This window comes from Gavialis gangeticus, unplaced genomic scaffold, assembly GCF_001723915.1.
Source record: "Gavialis gangeticus isolate Ggan-Ray unplaced genomic scaffold, GavGan_comp1, whole genome shotgun sequence".
NCBI lineage: Eukaryota > Metazoa > Chordata > Crocodylia > Gavialidae > Gavialis > Gavialis gangeticus.
This window is the reverse complement of record NW_017729033.1, coordinates 103,691,031-103,712,452: the sequence shown is the minus strand read 5'-3', so window position 1 is coordinate 103,712,452 and position 21,422 is coordinate 103,691,031. Positions and strand designations below refer to the sequence as shown.

Sequence of the window (21,422 nt, the reverse complement as noted above, 5' to 3'; positions counted from 1 at the left end):
CTTCCAGTCCTCTGGCACCACACCAGAGCACCATGAGTGCTCATAAAGCCGCACCGGGGTCCTGCAGTGACCTCAGCTAGTTCCCTCAGTAGTGTAGGGTGGAGATCGTCCGGACCAGCTGATTTTGAATCCAGTCCCTCCAGAAGTTGCCTAACTAGTTCCTCACTAACCCTTGACCTAGGTGCGCCTCCCCTCGGGTTTAAGAGGGGTCCAGAGGGGGGGTGGCTGTTCCGGTCCCTGCTCAGGAAAATGAAGGCAAAGAAATTGTTAAATAGGTTAGCTTTGGTGTGACGACCAAATTTCCTAGCGTGTCCTGCAGGGGCCCCACGTTACCTGGAACCTTCTTTTTGCCCCCTATGTATTTAAAAAAGGACTTCTTGTTGTCCCGGATCCGGGAAGCTAGTCCCAATTCCATCTCTGCCTTGGCCTTCCTGACTGCCCCCCTGCAGCCCCGAGCAACCGCAGTATAATCCTCCCTGGTGATGGCCCCTCCCTTCCATTGGGTGTGCACATGGCTCTTCAAAAAAAAAAACGCACTCAACAGCTCCTGCCAGGCCAGGGGGGTGATCCCCACTGCCCCATGCTGCATGGGGGACTGTGCCTTGAGCCTCCATCCCCCATGCACTCTCTGAGCCCTGTCAATGGCTGCCCTGTCTGGCCTCAGCATCCCAGTGCTTTTAAAAAAAAAAAAAAGCCCTGCACTCACTGGCTGCTGTAGCAGCTATCAAGGCTTCTGGGGGCTCATGGCAGAGCCCCCCCACGCAACATGGGGCAATGGGGGGCAGCAAAGATCTTGTGTGTGTCGTGTGGTCCCCCTCACCCCCTCCCCCACCTGGCAGTAGCCAGTGAGTGCAGGGTGCCTTTTTCTTTTAAAGAGCTGGGACGCTGGGGCCGGGCAGGGCAACCATTGATGGGGCTGGGGATGGGGCCTGTTTGATTTGGAGATTCAGCCAAATTGATTTGGGACAGTGATTCAAATCACCGAATCTAATCACTGTCCCCTGAATCAGCCGAATCCGAAGCAAATACCAGCTGCTTCGCACAGGCCTAGTTTGCATGTCTTAAACAAATATCATCCAGGAAATGAAGAAGGTGCTTTTGTTTTTTAATCTAGTTTAGAGGCTGTCGCACTGTTCTCTGTAATGAAGTATTCATTGGCTTTGGTTGAGACCTTTATCCCAAGGGGTTTGTCTACCTACTGAAGTTACTACAGAGTAATTTAGGTCGTGAATTTAGCTATTGATATTTGAGTGTGAACACTACCCCAAAGCATTCAATTAGTATACTGCAAATTTTCATTCTGCCTTACTTTGTGGGCATCTTTCCATACACATACATAAATCCTGACATAGAGATGGAGAACTGCATTTTCACTCAGTTGTTTGGGGTTTTTTTGAATGGCCTTAATCCTGAATTTATGCCTGCTTCAAGTCAGTTGCAAATCAGTATCATTAAATGTTGATATGTCCTCTTTATCTAATCTGTACGTTTGCACTTTATTACACTGCAGGTTTGGGCTTTGTCAAGTTTTGGAGTAGAACTAGGTTTCCTGGTGGAAGAATATGCAGGCAGTAAAGGAAGATTTCCTCCAATCAAGCGGAGAACAAAGAAATCTCTGTACATCGCTACTATAGAAAAAGGACATGGCTTGGTGAATGCTCTGATTGAAACCAGAAGAATTGGTGATTTGGGCCTAGTTGTAGTAGATGAGGTTTGTTAAAATAATTTGCAATAGGTTTATTAACATGCTGTGCCTTTTTAATTATTTACACAAATATATATTTTCTAGCAGATTATTATGCACATACTGTAGTGGAAAACACTGCTTAACAAGTTGGTAACTGACTAACATTTGTCCTGTACAGCAGGAGTTTTCAGCCTTTTTTAAGGAGTATACCACCCCTTCTGGTGGGTATCCCTCCTGGACTGTACCCCCTGGATGAGCAGGAGGGAGGGGTGTTTTCCCCAGTGACCAGTTGATGAACTGGTGGGGGGTGGAACTTGGGTGGCAGCAAGAGAAGTGAGGGTACTTGGGAAGTGCACTGCCACAGAGTGGCATGCAGCAGCACGCTTCCCAAGTACTCCCACTTCTCCACGCTGCATACCCCCGGGGCATTCTCAAGTACCCCCAGGGTTTTGCATACCCCCAGTTGACAACCCCTGCTGTATAGTATTGTTCACTTGGTGGCTGGACTCCTTTGATACAGTACAACCTGGATACCTCGCAGGTGTAGGTTCCCCACCCCCTCGGGGAACCTGCACCTGCAGGGCAAGATCACATGGTCACAATTCAGTTTCTGTCCTGTTTTTGGGAGTAACAAACAATTGTATCACCTCTAGGATAAACTGAAAGGTGTCACTTCAGTTCATAATAAACAATGTACAGAAAATATGTGTATACAATATGACTCGCATTAACCTGTTTCTTTCAATTATATGTAGTAATATAAACAGGAAAAAAAACTTTTAGGATTCTCTTTGATTTCATACTTGTAGTGGGTTGTTAATAAAAGAAAAGCCAGTACTATCTTTTGCAGTTCACATTCTTCTGGACAAAGACACATAAAATACTTTAACTAATAATAAATATCACTACAATTAGTAGTGGTCAGGTCAGGAAATGCCATTCCTATGACCATTTTGTTTTAATTAAATGGAAGGCAGACCTAATGGTAAACAAATACCAGTGTTGTTAACTTTTTCCTCACTCTCCTTAGTGAAATATGTGTTTAGTAGGTGATATTTATTGAGGAAGGTTTACAGTCAAAATTCAATAAAATTATATCAAAGACATACCTGACAATGTGTTTTCTGAATTAAAATATTATGAAGTTGTGTGGTATGGCTGTATGTACAGGGATGGAAAGGTCTGTAATTATTCTAACAGTTCCCATTCTCAACTTCTTATTCAAAGCTGCACATGATTGGTGAAGGGAGTCGTGGCGCTATCCTGGAAATGACTCTTGCAAAAATTCTGTACACTAGCAGTAAGTAACCCCTGCATCAGGACCATAATACATGTTATAAAAAATTTGTGAGGCTGCATAATTTAGATAAGTTTATTTTGGTTTGAGCATATCTAAAATTTTTCAGAACTTGGCTCTGTAACGGTGTACTTCACCTTAGATTACTAGAGTTATTTTTTCCTTGCATGGTATGTTGCTTGTGTTCCTGGAGTAGTCTTCTGATAATTCTCCTCTTTCCTCTCAGAAATTCCAGTGTGATGTGAAATCTTTCGTCCAGAGGGTTATCTTCTCCTTCCTGTTAAATGGTTATAAAGGCTTCTGGGACCACTGAAGCATTTGTCAGTACAAATGATAGAAGAGGTCACATGAAAGCAAGGACAATTTAAGTTAGATTGAGCCCTATATATGTTAAAACTTTTGCCAAAGCCACTTTGTTACCACAAGAAATATAAGTTCCATTCTTCTTTGTTTATTTAAATACATTTTTGTCTCCTGAAGCTTTGATATTTTAGTACCACTGGGTGATTATATTAATGAGCAGGTCAGCTGTTAAATTTGAGAAGTTTGAAAACTGCCAAACCAAATTTGGGCTTTTTGGGAAACTGAGAATAAGATTTTATGAACAGCACTGGAGTTGCACAGAATGCAGTGAAATTGTTAATGCCTTAATGCATTGGGAGGCTTCCTTTCATTAATATATTTTTGGAGCTCATATATTAGATTTACAAAATTAGGCTTCAGTAGAGCAACTATTATATTGAAAGAGATCTATTCTTGATACAGCACATAAAAAGCTCTAATTAATTTGTATTGAAATGGATAAAGCTGCTGTGTTCATTGCTTTTTAAAATTTGATTCCTAACATTTTCTCTTGGCATAGTTTTTAGATACTAGTTCCTTTCCTTAATGGCTTAGTGTTGCAATGATAAAATAAAATAATGCAAATAGCAAAATAATGCAATGATAAAATAGATCCTAAATAAGTCATTAAGCATTTTTGTCATAGGTACTGTATTCTGTATATATAAAGGGCTTAGTCTGTCTGTCTGTCTCTGTCCATAAGGCTTTTGCAGAACTCTGATTGGTTGTCTCAGCAGCCAATCACAATGCTTACTGAAACAACCAATCAGAATGCTCCGTACAGATAGATGGCAGGGTATGGGGGAAGGAACGGGACTCTTGCAACTCTCAAGCTTGGATATGGCAGAGGGGGCTGCGTGGGATGGTGGAGCACCGCTATAATAGCAGGGATGGAGTAGGGGGGTGAGGCCAGTGGCGGGGACAGTGGGATGGTGGAGCACCACCAGGACAGACTGGATGGTGCAGGGGAGTGCATCCAGCATCACTAACTTCGTTCTCGTCCTCCCCAGCCCCGCTCCTTGGAGGTGGCAGCAGTGCAGGGTGCTGACAGAGGGGATGGGTTGGCAAGCTTCGCCCCTCCCCCTGCTCTCGGGAAGAGGTGGCAGCATGGGGTGGTGGGAGGCGGCGCTGTGTCCCTGGTCCTGCCTCCCCTCCCTCCCTGATCATTCTTGACAGGCAGTTTGCTAGCATAGTAATAAATGTGTCTTGTGACTTAACTTCTGCCTTTTCTGTTTTACAGAAACTACTCAAATAATTGGAATGAGTGCAACTCTAAACAATGTTGGAGACTTGCAGCAGTTCTTGCAAGCGGAGTATTACACTGATAGTTTTAGACCGGTACATATTCAAGATTAGCAGAAGCTTGAACGTAGTATTTTTAAGGTTAAAAGTAGAAGTCAGCCTCTCAGTGTTGGACCTCCAACCTCAGTCCTATGCTCTGTCCTTGCTACAATGACCACGTGACTGGCTTAGTTTGAAAGCAAATGCATTTCTTTTATTGGGCTACCACAACTGATTAGTTTGCAGCATGCCTAGGGAGAGCGAAACGGGCACTCATCTCCAAAGATAAGTGGTCTTGCCTTGGCCTCCTATACACTAGTTGTTTACATCTTACAAAGCATTTTCCTGATGCCAGTCATTGTTTGCAAATATAGTTTGTCTAAGGGAGTAAACAGCAAACATGGATATTCGAGATCTTTTCCATTTCCTTTATTTGGTTTCACTCTGGTGAATTAGCATCACTCACTTCTTAACATCACATTCTGTGATCTGCTTTACTTAGGCCAACAGTTGGGTTTTCAGTGCACAGACTTTTGTGACCTTTCTAACTATTTTGGCTTGGAAACCAACTTTAGTCAATGTAACATGACACCTTATTGTGTATGCAGTTATAATGATATAAAGACACAGTTTATTACCATAATTTTAACTTATATCTTAACACAACCTATTTTCATCCGTGGCCGTTGGCAACTGGTGCTACTTCAGTCGGGGGGGGGGGGAGCATGCCCCCCACCCCCCAGTGACCAGTCACCAACCGAGGGAGGGTCCCCCTGTGGCCAATCTCACCAACCGGGGCGGGGTCCCCCATGGCCAATGGCACCGACTGGGAAGCGGCCGCAGCACTCTCAGAAGTGGCCACAGCTCTTCATCTGGTGCTTCCGCCTGCCCCCACACCCGTTGCATAAGCAGGGAGCGTGGCCTCTCGGGGTGCACATGCACCCCCTACACATCGCCACTGTCTGTGCCATAGGATTGTACCCTTTTAATTAAAACTGGTTTCTAAATTATTGTTAGTCATAAGAAGAAAATGTATATAGACCAACTGTTTATCGTGATTGAGAAGGCACTTTTTATTCTTCATGACTACATGCATTGCTTAACTTAGGGCTGTCCAGTTTGTAGGTCACATATGGTCTGCGGGCTGCATACAGACTACAAACAGTTAGCATGTGGTGCAGCCTGCACTGTGGGGAGGATTCTAGGGAGGGGAGGCCACCCTGCAGTGTGTGGTTCATGTGGTCTGTGTGGCCAAGGGCCGCATAAGTTACACAGCCTTGGCTTAATTTATGGGTTGACCTTTTTTCTTTTCGGCCCAGGGAAAATATAGGTTTGTATAGTCTGAAAAAAATGATTGAGAATGAAAAAGATGCATTTCTCCTTTTGGATTGGTTATATTTCCATGATGTTTACTTTTTGAAAAGTCAGTAGTGGCAATGGAAATTCAAAAGCCAGAGGTACTTGATTTATAACAACTACTGTTGAAATCAAGAGGCTTTGCTATTTCAGTCCCCTTCAGCGTAATACTTGATAGATGATGTAGTATGCAAAACTGAAATTAGTCAGCTCTCTATGAATTTGAGAACCCACAGGCTCAGTCACTATCAGTGTAATAGGGCAGTTGGGGGTCCATCTACATGGTGTATGGCCCAGAGGGCCATGGCTCACCCCATGCACCTCGCACAGCATGTGGCTCCTGCTGGTGTAGACCCCAGCAACTTAAAAGTTAGATGGCCTTGGCACAGAGCTCTTAGTGAAGAAGACAGTAATTTGGTTAATATGTTAATATGCAATTTCTCTTTTTGCCAACATAGGTGGAATTAAAGGAGTATGTTAAAATACGAGACGGTATCTATGAAGTTGACAGCAAAGCAGAGAATGGTTTTACTTTTTCACGTCATCTTAATTTCAAGGTAATAGTGCTAATTTTGTGAAGTTTTTTAGTTTCTTAAGTACTGAATAGTGTTTAAAAAATGTATGTTTTTTAAAATCAGGGTTTATTTATAGTATTTTTACAAAATAGGCCATTATGACTTAGTGGTTCCAAAATGTTTAATGTAAAAGGGCAATAGTAACCATAAAAATAAGCTTTACAAATAACAACATGAATTGTTATTTTTGGGTGACGGGTGACTATTAGTGGTTTTATATTTTCTTTGACTGTGTGAGAGGAAAAGAAGGCAAGTTCTTCCATTTGCTCTCAGGAAGTTGTAGGAAAGACCCTTGTCTTCCACACTGGCTCTTAGGTTTCTGGTGATTTTTTTTTTTTCCCCCTACCATTTTAATAGTTGTCATAGTTCATATATGGGGCCCAATGTACTTGAGTCACAAAGGTGGAAATGGTAGGATAAGAAAGGTGGTCATACTGTTGTTGATTCTTATTTGTGATGCCTGCAATCCCACGGTTCCCCATTCCACACAACTGTAATGTAGTACTTGGTGAGACTTGTCTCTTCCTATTGCTATGCATAGCTGTATATGTCCCCAGAGTTTCTCTTGCTCTCTGAACCAGTCGAGTAGTGAATGAAGGTCTCCTTGAATTGCTGGTTTAGATGCTGTTTTCTTTTCATAAGAGTGCCGCTAATAGCACAGTGGACATCACATCGGTGCTTGTAGCCCAAGGATAATAGGAATGAGGCAAAATATTCTGTTCTCACCCTCTGTTCCCCTTGAGTTCAAAGTGCAGGTGTCCCTTAATTGAAAGAGTCATAGTGGATAAGCTGATTCTACTAACATTTAAACTTCTGTAACATTTATGATGAAGCAGAGGGGATTATTCAAGTGAGTAAAGTTAAGAACAGATGTACATATTTGCAGGCTTGGAGTCTTAGGCTTACTGCAGATAAATAAAAAGTTGTATTGTCTAATAACTCATTTAATTTTTATTTTAGTATTCTAGTAATCTGGAAAGAATGGATCCTGACCATCTTATTGCATTGGTGACTGAAGTTATTCCAAATTACTCCTGCCTAGTCTTTTGTCCCACTAAAAAGAACTGTGAAAATGTAGCTGAAATGATATGCAAGTATCTGAAGAAGTATGTGTCTTTTATTACTGTTTTAGACCACCCTTAAAGTGTTAAATCAGAATTGAACGTTTACCTCTAATAACACAAAACTACTCACTTTTCATCTGCAGTGACAGTAGTAAAGATCCCTGACCAAGAAGAAGTAGTTGTCTTCTGAGAATAAAATTATGCAAGGCTGTACAACTTCTGTAGAACTCCAGTTTTAGGGTTCCTTTTTGGTTTAAGTCAGAAACAACCGTTAGAACACAACTTTTCAGGAGTTAATTAAGAAAATAAACAGAAAAAGAAAATGTAGGGTTCATTCAAAGAGGCATGCTATGTAATTCACGTCTTATTCTTGTCATTCTTTGTAAATTAACACTCCCCTTCTCTGTTCTTCTTGCTTTACTTCCTGTCATGCACAGTGGTAGAGTGTTGCGAAGCTGCTTACGTTTAGTTACATATATTGGGAATATAAGATGCAAACAATAAATGCAAATTAAAGATTACATTGAATATTGTATATTGCAAATTATGAGCTGTGCTCAGAGACCTGGACTAGAACAGGGATAAAGCCTGTCAGCATGAAACAAGGATAAACGTGTGAGAGGTGGAGCTAGCAGGGGGCAGAGGTGGCAAGAGGCAGGCACAAGCAGGGGACAAGCTGCCTCTCCTCTCCACATCACATTCTCCCCTACCGCCCTGCAGCAGTGGTGGGGATGAATTAGAAACAACCCTCCAATAATAAGATTCTATACATGGAAATTTTTAACAAATTTATAAATTTTCCATATATAGAATCTAATTATTAGGGGAGTTTTCTTAAATTCTGGGTTGTCTTATTTACCTGAATCTATGGCTAAGGAAAAGAAACCCCTTGAAAATTGGAATCTTTATGTACTATATATTCCCCTCATTCTGACTGCTGCTTCTAAGGAAACAAATCTGTGCTATTGCAAGACTCACTATCAGTTCATGTGGTATTTTTTACTAAACTCAGTTGGCATTTTTACATGCGCTCGAGGGGGGGGGGTGTACTTTAATTAGAGCAGCTCTGAGAGGCTTGCTGAGCACACTAATTAGCACACCCCAGCAGACTCGATTAATCGAGTCTGCTCCAACGTGCTATAATTACAGCGCATCAGAGCAGCCTCCTGACACGTGTACAGACACCCAGTGTCTTGAAACCAGAAAATGTTTACTGTGTCCTAGTTCTGTTTTGTTGACTTGATGTGCAGGTTGAATTCTGCTTGTATCTAATTCTGTGTTATTTCTTTGGTAATAGAATAATTGATTTCTAAATTGCAAATATCTTACTGAAGTAATGGATAATGAGCGGAAGAAGCTTAAGTGCATCTTTTGTTTTTATTTTTTGTAGTTAAACAATTTAGACTTTGATCATTCTTTTTTTTTTCTTCCCTAAGAGAATATGAAAATCACAGAAAAAAAGAGAAACAAGACCTTCTTATGAACTTGAAGAACATTGGTAATGGAACAATCTGTCCTGTTCTAAAGCGAACAGTTTCATTTGGCATTGCTTACCATCACAGTGGGCTTACAAGTGATGAAAGGAAAAGTATAGAGGAAGCTTATTCTTCAGGTGTTCTATGCCTTCTTACCTGCACATCTACTTTAGCTGCTGGAGTCAATCTACCAGCTCGAAGGTTAGCCCCACAAAAATATTTACTATATGGTTTCATTAAAGCCTATGTTGTTAAAACCCTTTAACAGACTTAAGTTTGAGTTTTGTTCCAATCATTGGCTAAGCCTGTCACAACACTTACAGAAGGGTGAATGTGTACCTTGACTCATAGTGACTTATTCACAGCACTTGACCTTCAAGGTGCCTGGTTTCACATCTAATTAATTTGGCACAGAGAAACTAATATCTGAGATCTGGGTAAGGGCATCATTACCGAACTCTGTCATTCAGTTCCCATAGTCCCTTGGGTGTACAACAGTGTCTTTGCTGTCTGCATGGGACCTATAACCTATCTTTACTAATCGGAGTCTTGTTCCAAGGCCTTTTTCCTTAGTGGCCACTTCACCCTTTGTAACTTGCATAACAGAGGATGGTCAGGTCACAGACAGAGCTCCCTCCCACCTTCCCCAACAAGGCAGTCCTCCGACTTAGCAGGTCTTAAGTCAAAACTTTGTAGCTCGAAATCCATTTTCCCATAGGAAACAATGTTATAAATGGGGGGTTGGTTCTTGAACCAAGGCCTGATGCCCTATTTTCACTAAAAATAACCCAGAATTTTGTACTCAACCAATTATCGACGAGTAATATAGCTACATTAATGTATTTATATTGTAAATAGCAATCATATTGATTTGGAAGGACTTCTTTGAGGTGACTTTGCTAGACTTTTTGAAGGGCTCTTGGTTGGTCTTTTTAAAGGGTTCTTGGCTGGAGTCTTCTCAGGAGTCTTGGCTGCAGGTTTTTCTGGAGTCTTGTGTGCTTTCTTAAAGAAAGTGTCCAAGGAAATTTGGACAGATGTTCTCCATGGAGATTGGCGACACAGCGAACTTGTTCGCTGGTGTGGTGTCGGATCAAGTGTTGTAAAGTCAAAACTGACATCAAAATTGAAACAGGGTGTCAATTTATAAATGGTGTAGGTGCAAAATGTAATTCAACACGTTGTAAGTCAAGGACTGCCTGTACTCAAAATTATCCAGGTTTGTGAGCTGCATGTATATAAAAATGAGATTTATTCTTCACTTATTTCTTGTCATCCCAAGGTAAATATTTTTTTTCCTTAGGGAAAACTTTTTCCTTTGTATGATTTTACTGATGCTTTAAATACTTGAAATGCAGAATGTAACTTATCTGGGTCTTTCCTCTCTTTTTTTCTTTTATTTTTAATACCTTAGGGTTATTTTAAGAGCACCCTATGTTGCAACAGAATTCCTGAAAAAGAATCAGTACAAGCAGATGATTGGCAGAGCTGGTCGAGCTGGTATTGACAGTGCTGGTGAAAGTATTCTTATAGTGCAAGAAAAAGACAAACATCTGGTAACTTGCACAAAAATATCAGCTTTTCGAGTCATCAGACTAAATTTCTGTGATAAACAGGGACCTGAATGTCTTTTGCTCAACTTTGCATTCTCACATGTAGTCCTTCTTGCTTACCAGTAACTGTTACCAAAAACTTTCCTGCAATTGTGAAAGGCACTCAGATTCCTTGCTAGAAGACGTATGTATTTTCTGACCATATATCACATCTCTTGGCTCATAAACTGATCTCTAGAGGTCAGTCAGAAAACTTGGAAATCTCCAGGAATAGTTTTTAATCAAGCCAGTACATATCAGAATATTTTTGAAGATGAAATATTTTCTCCCATTAAGAGATTTCATCTTTTGCTTTTTATTTTAGGTTCAAGATTTAATAAACAGTCCTTTGGAAAACTGTTGCAGCAACCTTTTACTTGAGTTTACCAAGGGAATACAAAACCTCCTTCTGTCCTTGGTTGGGTTACAGGTATCAATTGTTTTCTGTGGCTAAGTAAAGAGATGCATTATGATACTACTAATGAGAATGTAGGTAACTATTTATGATATTTACAGGTAGAACTATGTTTCTTTCACGGTAGTTTCCATATTATTACGTTTGTAGTTAGCATACTCCATTTCATGGAATCCATTTGGGACTCATTTTGCTTCATTAGGGTTGAGAGTAATAATGTTAGTGTTCACCAAGGTCTTGTTTTTAATCCTGAGTAGTTCATTAAATGCAATTATAATCAATATAAACAAGGAAAACTTGTGGTCATGTTATCCAACCAAATTACTGAATCCTGATGAGTTTCTGACGTAGACAAGGCCAAACTGTTTTCTGTCTACTAGGTACTTCAAAGCTTTGGTTCTAAAGATACGCTTTTAAGATAACTTCTTAAAGATAAAAACGAATTTCAAATGCTAAAAGCTGCAGTAATGTAGCGGGGTGGCATATGATATTCTGCTGAGCCCTTCTTCAGGCAACATGTTCATCAAATTAGTTGCACTTATCCTGAAGTCATGTAGACATGCAGGATTAACATTCTAGTTCGGAGTCTTCAGTAGACGTACTGTTTTCAGCTAGAAAGAGGGCAGACGCTAGAGTTAACACTTTTATTGAGCTGTGACACTTCTTTTCTGTCATACGTGATTAAAACATCCAAACTATTGTAGATTGCAAGAAACTTTGAAGAAATCTGCAACTTCATGTGTGGTACACTGTTTGGTGTTCAGCAAAAGACACTGTCAAAAGAAAAGAGCCTCTCAGATATAATTAAAGAATCACTGGAAAGCCTAATAGAAAAGGGACTCCTAAAAAGAAAAATCATGTCTGAAAAGGAACAAAAATCCCCAAGTAATCTAGCGATCACACAGTTGGGTCAAGCTGCTTACAAAGGTAAGAATTTGTTCCTTTCCATTGCACTTCTTTCCCCATGTCTCTTTTAAATCTTTTTTTTTATTTTCATACTTAACTAAAACTTTTATCCAGCCCCTTCCCACCTGTCTGAATATGATGATTAAAATAAAACACCTGTCAGACTATTCTGGAGTCGGTACAGCTCTATTTCTATAAAGAAGCCTCATGTCTTGGAATTTTTTGAACATGTCATTTAAGTAGTGAATAAATAACTAGTTAACCTAATCCAGTGATTATCAACCAGGGTTCTGTAGCACTGTAGGGTGCTCTGTGATCCTTTTAAGGGTGTCGTGGGGTGCTATACAATATTAACACTGTTAGGTGTGCAAATGCCTACATGTGATTCACAAGATAAACCCATATATTTCAAATGGGAATCCATAGGGTCAAAACCATTCTGACTTTTTGAGGTTTTCTGTGTTCTTTGCAGGAAAAGAATTGTTTTATTATTTTTCCATAGTCAACAAATGAGTGAGAGCCCATGCCATGAGCTGGCATTTTCTGAATGGCGTCTGAGTCTTATGAGAGGTGCCTTCAGTAAGACTGTTCAGACTTCCTAAAGGCCTTGAACAAGATCCTGCACAAGAAACTACTAAATTGATAAGAAGTATCCAAGTCACCAGATGTAGAGTATTGTAATGGTTCAAAAACTAAGCAAAGAATAATTTGTCTGTTTTTCCTTGTAGCTGAAGTGAAAAGCAGAGCATCTCCTTGGCTTTCCATTCTAAATCTTTTATTAAATATATGAATTATCTTGAAAGGGGTGTTTTCTAGTAATTTATCAAGATTTACCAATGAGGGTTATTTTAATTATTCCAGACCTTGAGAGACCAATCAAAAATCTAAGTTGACAAAATGAAAGGACAATATGGTAAATGAAACTCAGTGTGCCTAAATCCAAAGTAAGGCATATTAGAAGAGAAAACATGAAGTGCCTGTGCATCTTTTGGGATGTAAATTAACTCACGATATCAGTTTTGCATCGTTGTAGATAGCTAACTGAAGATTTCTGATTGTGCAGTTGCACTCAGAAAAAGCAAGACAGATGTGAAGATCCATGAGGAACAGGATGATAAATAGTAAATAATGTATAGTACCTTTTATATACTCAATGATGTGTCTGTATCTGGAGTAGAATGCAGTACTGGTCATCTTGGAACAGATGCTACAGAACTAGAGGGATTTCAGAGAAAGGCAACAGAAATAAAGCACAGAAATACTCGTGAAGAGGCATTGTAACCATAAATCCCAACTGTAAATATTGGGACTGTTTTAGTTTGGAACAAAGAGGAATAAGAGAGGGCATATGCAGACCCTGTTTCATAAAGGAAGAACATGGAATATTCAGTGTAATATAAAAGTAGAAAATCCGAAATCATAAAATAATATTTTTTTCACATAATATATAATTTGACTGTAGAACTCGTTGCCAGTAAATGTTGACGGCAGGAACTGAGCAAGGTTAAAAAATGGTGGGATGTTTGTATTAAGAGTATCCCAAGTTATACCGAGCAGTGATTTTTGGAAAGTTATTAAGTCTCATACTTCTGGATTTCAACCAGTCTCTAACTATTGGAGACAACAGTATCTAACTAATGTGTGTGAGCCATTTGAGAATTATAGAAATAGGTAACTATCCTAATTTCTTTTAGGATCTATAGACTTGGCATATTGTAATGCTCTCTACAGAGACTTGAAGAAAGGTTTAGAGGGGCTAGTACTTGAGAGCTGCCTTCATCTACTCTATCTAGCAACTCCATATGATGTGATTTACCACTGTAACCCAGACTGGATGATCTATTTTAAGCAGGTATGGCATAACTTCCAAGCCTATTAACAAATGCTACCCTGTATAGTGAAGTAAAACTTATATTACATAGCTGTTTTCTTCCCAGTATAATAACTTTGGTCTGTGATTGTCTTGTTAGGCATAAATCTAGTTTGAATACGCAAGTCATGAGAGTTTGGAGAGTTTGAAGTCAGAAACAGAAGGAAACCAATTCTGACTACAAACAAGTCAGTGTAACGGCAAAGTAAATAATGACTAAGAATATTATATTCATGGTCTTTGTAGGATTATTTTTATAGTATACTATAAAATAGTATACTTCATAAAGAGTATTAAACATTACAAAAAAAGTGGGGGGACTTATACATAGCAACTCCTGTGCTGGCAGAAAAGATAAACAGTCATTGATTTAATGTAATTACAGATCCTGCCACTAGCTGAGTAATTAAGGTTAGTCCAGTTTGCCCTATAGTTTAATGTACTGTTTAGCAATGTTAACCATGTGATCAAAACTGTCTAAAAAGATACCATAGTAAAACTGAAGAATACAGTCTTCCACAAAATACTTCCACATAATAAGGAAAAAGTCAAACTGTAGAGAGGGCTAATTTATATAGGTCAACCCTGCATGTAAGTTGAGTGCAGTTTTTGTAGTTTTGTGGGAGGAAAAATAAGGTAGATTTATCACTGGAAAAATACATCAATGTTCCTATAGGGGGTGGTGAAGAAATGCAAATTCCATAAGCATTATATACATTAACTGAGATTAACATTTTTAAAAGGTTATTTATTTACTGATGTAACAAAGTAGAACAGCTAAGTGACATTAAGTGTGCTATATTCTATCCCTTTAACATATTTTTGCAACTCATACAGAGAGATAAATTCATCTTTAATATTCCATGGTTTGTTCTTTTTTCTTTTTTTAAATTAATTCTGCCTTTTAGTACACTCAGCTAAGTGCAGTAGAACAGAAAGTAGCAGATATTGTGGGAGTTCCTGAAAGCTTTATTACAAAAAAGGCATCTGGTCAAGTCATCAGAACGGTAAGTAAAAGATTATTGTTTTTAAAGGAAAAACTAGTAGAATGGTAACTTCTTCAATCAAATTATTTCGTATAGAAAAAATATGTACAACTGATAATTAGCATTTGTTAATTTTTCAATTATGGTAATGTAACAAGCAGCTTTTAACTAGTGCTTTGCTATTATGAAGCTGTATTTATTTCATATCATATAGCCATGGACACTGAGGAATCCAAGATTCTCCCGTTGGCCCTGGAAAATGTTTATATTTTGTTATTTTGTCTGCAGTTTCATAAACACAAATCAGACAGTTAAAGGCAGTTTGTTCTGCCCTGCTTCTGGAATCTTTGTTTCACCAAAATAGTTCCCTCTGCTTCTTTCTCTGCTTCAAAAATCCTTGAATGCAGAATTACTCCATTTGTTCCATAGAATTAGAGAAGTGGGGAAATGTGCCGTATAAAAATCTCATCTGTTGGATTGTAATTCTAAATTCTAACTGAACACGTTTTCTGTCTTCCAAGGATGTGGACACTGGTGTTGTAAATAGGCTATACCTATCCTTCGTTCTTTATGCCTTGCTAAAAGATACCAATGTATGGGTGGTTTCAGAAAAATTTAACTTGTCCCGTGGTTACGTGCAAAATCTCCTTAACTCGGCTGCCACGTTCTGTTCCTGTGTGCTGCACTTTTGTGAGGTAATATATGTTCAGTGGGTGGTGTCTAGCATGGCATCGGTGAATGTTTTTATTTGTAATTGCTACAAAGCACGAAGGAAGTATTTACTAGGATCTCTGTTGCTATAGACTTTTAGTACCCAAATCTGAACATTGGTATGGGTCATCTTACTGTTTAGAAAAGCCTTTGTGTATCAGAATGAAGTTTTCATATTAAAGGCTAGACTGGTATTCTCGGATCATGAATGTTTAAAGTGTACACTTGGAGCTTTGCTGCAAAATACCAGGATCCAAATGATTGCCAAAGGTTTCCCTCTTCTTCCACCTTGAAATGGTGTCATCTGAGAACAGGGTTAAAACTAGCTGTTCTACTGCTGCTTTAGCCTTTCAACATCAGAAAGTCCAACATTGTTCCCAAAAGACTATTCCTGAAGTACCTCCTCATTCTTCAGAAACGTCCCTGCATTGGGATGACTGGCAGAAAAAGGCTCAATACAACTCCTGACACTGTCCAGGAGGAGTATTTCAGGTGATGACATAACATACTTCCTTTTCCAAAGGGAACATATGCTCACCAGCCTGACAAAGCTCCAACTAGCTAACTAACTAACTAATAAAAGGCTTAAACTGGAATTGTGGAGTTCCTTTTCAGATCGTAATATCCTTTGTTTCTGCAGGAATTGGAGGAATTTTGGGTTTATAAGGCCCTGCTTACAGAACTTACCAAACGATTGACCTATTGTGTTAAGGCAGAACTCGTCCCTCTCATGGAGGTGGCAGGTGTTCTAGAGGTTAGTACGTGCGTATTCTGGCCCAAGTTAGCCTATGTCAGTTTTGTATACTAGCCTTAACCATGTGGTATCTACACATCTGTGAAAGAAACTAGAGCAGGAGTCAGCAATGTTTTTGGGCAGAGTGCCAAAAACACCTGCAACCTCAACTTGTAAGATGTTGGCATGCCAGGGACAGACAGCAGGATGAGCCACAAAGGGCCTGATCCTTCTTGTGGCAGCGTAGACCTGGCCCTTTCTCCAGCATCTGCCCCAAGGCAAGAATGCACCTGGCACCAGCAATGAACTGGGCTGGGACTCTGCAGATCCCTGTATAGGTACTTACAGCCTCCCAATTGCCTGCCACAGCCAGCCTGGGCTCTGGGCAAACCTCTGCTGCCCACCATGGAGCCCAGGCTGCTCGCAAGCAGGCAGCGGGGAGGCTGCAAGCAACTGCAGTGGGGGGCGGGACTGCATTGCCACAACAAGCTCCCCCACTGTCCACCCCAAGGTGCACATGCCAAGCAAAATGCCTTCATGTGCCACACTGGCACATGTGCCAGGGGTTGCCTACCCCTGCTACAGAGCATTTTGTTAAGAACCTATTTTTTTCCTGCCACTGTTTGGGTTGCTAATTTTCTTGTGGAAGGAAGTGAATATATTAAACACATAGCATCATATTTGTGTTTTAATGACTGCCATAGCTAGTCTGTTAAGTTTTACATAAAAAAAAATGTTTACCTAGGTAAACTTGAGGTTGATTTATGTAGTATTTTCAGACTTATGCTCCTGGCTGCTGTGACAAATGCAACAAAAATATTGTATATTTCTTAATCTGATGCTCAAGCCAAAATAGGATCCAAATCCATCTACTATAGCAATGGGAAAAGGGAATTGATGGATCCAGAATTTTGTAAAGGAGGCTGCAAGAGAAGCGACTGGTGCTGCAGGGGTGGCTGCATCCTTGCTCTGAATTCCACCTCCCCCAACACCAGGATGAGTGGATCACACCCTGAGAATAGCAGCCAGTAACTTTAAGTCCCCAAAAGAGTTAAGAACTCGGCATCCCCTCCTCTCTCCTCCTTGCTCAATGTTACCTCCCATCCCCTTCTCTTCTATTTGTGACCTCCCCCGCTACTGCCCCTGGGTGCCTTGGAGGTGGGGGAAGCTCCAGGGCCCCCCATGCCCAGCCCTAGCAGTCTGTATGGGGAGCTGGGCTCAACTAGGGACAATAGTAGTGGTGGTGGACAGGTTCCTTCTCCCTGAACTTGTTCCTGGGCTAGTGGAGAACACCCAGGGGATTGGGCACGTCACTATCCCAGGAGGTGCTGTACTCTAACTGTTGCTACCCCAGGGGCAAAACTGGGGTTAAATATGGTAATTATATTTAATAGTTTCATAGTTTCAGGGTCGGAAGGGACCTAATAGATCTTCTAGCCTGACCCCCCGCCAGGGCGGGAGAACAACAAAACCCCAGAACAAGAAACAGGACTCAAATGAGTCCAGCCAGGTAGGCATCCAGCCTCTTCTTAAAGACCCCCAGGGTAGGGGCCAGCACCACTTCCCTTGGAAGTTGGTCCTGCTCCTAGCCGCCCTAACTGTGAAGTAGTTTTTGCGGATGTCCAATCTATACCTCCTCTCCATCAACTTGTGCCCATTACTCCTTGTTATGCCAGCGGGCACTAGGGGAAACAGCGTCTCCCCCAAACCCTTCTGGTCCCCCCTAGTGAGTTTATAGACGGTCACCAGGTCCCCCCTCAGCCTTCTCGTGTGGCTGAGATGTTAAATATAACAAACAGTCAACAATGCAGTATATGTAGACTTGCATGGAACTTTGTGGAGGAAATGCTGTTAAAGCTAGTGTTGAAGTTGGATATTCTCTAAAATACTTTAGAAATGTGTGAGATAAAGCAGCTCAAGAATAAACATCTCTAGATTTCTAGTAGTCTGGACCATCCAGATATAAGGTAGTTGAATACACTAAGTTAACTGGACAGTGCAGCATCTTCTCTGTGGCATTTTTAGCTAGCAAAAACCACATCCTCTTTCTTCTGAGAAGTCAGCTTATCAACTCTCTGAATGTTCACAAGCTATGATTACCTAAGGAACAATGAAAAGTTTCTATGCCTCTCAAGACTGGTTTTGTTTTCAAGACGACAATTAAGTGTATGGGTTCACATAAATAGAAGAGAAAAACATATGACTAAGTAAAATAAGGAAAAAGACAGAGAATACAGTTCAGAGAGCCATCGGGAAGCACTTCCGTGGCAAAGTTCAGTTATATATGTTGCTTAAGGTATAGAACAAGTTCTCATAGGTTTTTTTCTACCAGAAAAATAATACCTGTGATAAGATGGAAATAGTCTCCCTTTAACTGTGGAAAGATCTAGAATTGCTTGTTAGCCAACATTCGTGCAAAACAAGTACCCGATAGCCTCTTTGCCACTTTTCATCACAGCAGTTCTATCCTGGATAAAGTATCTGAGAAAGGAAAGAAAACAAAATCTCTTGATCCTGTTATTTAAATACCACAGACCTTCTCTGTTGAGTACATGCAACTCAACAATCATGGCTTTGTCCATAATCTAAAACTGAACAGGTTGTCATCTTTTTATCCTGTGACCATGTTCAAATATGGGTGCAGAAATGGACACATACTGTTGACAGATGACAATTAAAAAGATGCAGATATTTACAAATGCAGTTACTGACAGGAAATAAGAGAGGCAGAAAGATAATTTGCCACAGAGCAATGAGACTGAAGTTAACATGCAACTGGGGAAACTCCAATGACAGAAACACAAGGTGTGAATGTGGAGGAAACTTTGAGATTATAGAACACCTTCTGGCCTGCCCATGTGTTGGAGAACCAAGCATCAATGAGGACTTCGCTAAAGCTACAGATCAAACAGTAACATGTGCCTGTTTCTGGACCCAAATTTGAATATAGTGACAGGACACGAGAAGAAGAAAGGGGCAGATCTATTTATTTAGGTAAAAGTTCCTAACAATAAATCAGCTTCATCTCCACACAGTATCAGTCTGGCATTAGGATGCTAATCGATATTAATCCAGATTAAATAACAGAGGGGTGAATTTTGTGCAGTCATCACAGAGTTTTGACTTTGACAAAAAAAGAAAGGTTCCTTGCAGTTCTTATTAACTAACCTAATACTTTTTTTGAACGGTTTCATTTTTGTCTTGCAGCCTCGAGCAAAACAGCTTTATAATGCGGGATACAAAACTCTAGCACACTTAGCTAATGCAAATCCTGAGATACTGGTGAAGATGGTTGAGCATGTGTCACGACGTCAGGCCAGACAAATCATTTCATCAGCAAAGGTAAGCAGAAGCTTTGTAATTTGAACTGCCAGGGATGAATGAAAACTAGTTCCTATCTAGTAATCTTTCTCTAATAATTTGTTTAAGACTTTCCTGACTAGCAGGAATAATATGAGATTCCCTGATAGGAGCTCACCAGAAGAATGACAACAGAACTTGGCTACCACCTTATTTTTAAAAAGGTAATTTCTCCATGGTTTGTTACTGCCTTTTTTTAGAACTTGGGAAAATGATATTTCTTTACTGCTGTTTGTTCTTCAAAAGTATTATTATAGATCTAGCTCCAGCTGTTTTTACAAAAAGATTATTTACGTATTTTTTGCCTGCAATTTCTATTCCCCGTAGGAACATTTCTGTAAATGACTCCTTGTTATATACTCAGTGGGCATGTCTGCATGTGCACTTTAATGCACATTAGCCTATTTTAATGTGTATTAAAGCATCACAAAAAGTGCTCTTTAGTTAATGCACGTTAAAATAGCCTAATGCACATTTTTCTAGTGCCTCACAATAGAGCTCCTAGATTTTAATGTGCATTAGGTAAAGTGCATTAATGAATGTGTAGATGCCACCCTGTGTTTACTTTAAATTACTGTAAAAGGAATCAATTAAATACTCTGATCTCCACACTGCAACCAGTTCCAGTACTGCGCATGTGAAAACAAAAACAATACATTAGGACAGGGTTGACATCTGGGCAGTTGCAGCTGGCAGTGGGCAGGCTACAAACAGCTGTACTGGGCTCCAGAGCCCTGGCACCAGCTCCAGGCCAGCAGCGGCTGCATGCACACCTCAGGACAGGGAAGGAGCCTAGGTAGTGCAACCCTGGCCCCTCCCTCACCATCCACCCAGAGGCACCCATGCAGCCGCTACCAGCAACAAGGATTGGACCCTCACGGCTCCCCCAGAGTCTGCCTCTGGCATTCAGAGTCGAGGTCTGGATCAGGGTTGAGGTGTTTTTGGCACTCCAGCCAAAAACATTGCTGACCCCTGCATTAGGATGCTTGTTGTTGTGTTACTATCACCTCTTGCTTAGAGACACTTCAAATATGATGAACAAAATAGCTAAACTGCTAAACAGATAGTTGCCAATTACTGCAATCTTCCATAATATGATTAACGTCTTCATATCAGGTGTGTATTTATTGCATAATGCAAGGAATCTACAGCCTACTTCTGTATACTTGTGTGATCAGCCTGTTAGTGTTAATCTGAAAATTTATTTTAACATTTAAAATAGAAGTGCCTTTTGTTGCAAGCACTCTGGAATAAAAATGTTATTTTGAAAAAAAGTCTTGCTGGACTGTAATTTTTAAATGGGACCTTGCTGAAGGGACCAGATTTTAAATTCTGCACTTTTTTTTTAAACTGATCGTGGCATGTTGTTTGCACTTGTTTTAATCCAAGGATGCTTAGTATGTGATGCTATGAACCAGTCCGTGGATTGGATTGGGCACCATGCCCCCAGATTGGGGCCTCAGGCTGCCTTCCTCACCCCTGCAACGCCAGATTGGGGCCCCATTCTGCCTCCGAAGCCCCATACAATTAGATTGGGGTGCTGGGTTGCACCCACAGCTCTGCACTGCTGGTTCAGGATCAACACTGCCTGTACTGGGCCTGATGCTCCAGGATCAGATCCTGTACTGCCTCCAGCCAGCCCAGATTGGCCTGGGCCATCTTCCTGTGCCAGTCTAATGCATTGTCTGGCCTGTGGGGCTTCCCACAGGTTGAGATATTTCACAGCAGGGGAGCAGCAATTGCTGCCACTGCTCTTCCCTCCCCCCCCCCCCCCC

At 40.6% G+C, this 21,422-nt stretch overlaps 1 protein-coding gene across 4 annotated transcripts in view; it reads left to right on the top strand.

Annotated features, from left to right (window-relative positions):
• Positions 1 to 21,422, top strand: part of HELQ (helicase, POLQ-like) — a 37,051-nt gene that overhangs the window by 12,301 nt on the left and 3,328 nt on the right. Inside the window, exons 4-18 of one of the 4 annotated variants that reach the window (XM_019525947.1) lie at positions 1,511 to 1,711; positions 2,915 to 2,987; positions 4,567 to 4,664; positions 6,422 to 6,520; positions 7,499 to 7,644; positions 9,039 to 9,278; positions 10,489 to 10,630; positions 10,992 to 11,096; positions 11,786 to 12,008; positions 13,682 to 13,839; positions 14,766 to 14,864; positions 15,365 to 15,538; positions 16,195 to 16,308; positions 19,495 to 19,629; positions 19,848 to 20,085. In XM_019525947.1, coding sequence (XP_019381492.1) covers positions 1,511 to 1,711; positions 2,915 to 2,987; positions 4,567 to 4,664; positions 6,422 to 6,520; positions 7,499 to 7,644; positions 9,039 to 9,278; positions 10,489 to 10,630; positions 10,992 to 11,096; positions 11,786 to 12,008; positions 13,682 to 13,839; positions 14,766 to 14,864; positions 15,365 to 15,538; positions 16,195 to 16,308; positions 19,495 to 19,629; positions 19,848 to 19,862 — 2,022 coding nt within the window. In that variant the 3' untranslated portion in view covers positions 19,863 to 20,085. Of the gene's footprint in view, positions 1 to 1,510; positions 1,712 to 2,914; positions 2,988 to 4,566; positions 4,665 to 6,421; positions 6,521 to 7,498; positions 7,645 to 9,038; positions 9,279 to 10,488; positions 10,631 to 10,991; positions 11,097 to 11,785; positions 12,009 to 13,681; positions 13,840 to 14,765; positions 14,865 to 15,364; positions 15,539 to 16,194; positions 16,309 to 19,494; positions 19,630 to 19,847; positions 20,086 to 21,422 lie in introns of those variants that run through there. The other 3 variants (XM_019525946.1, XM_019525949.1, XM_019525948.1) reach the window with 3 other exon arrangements.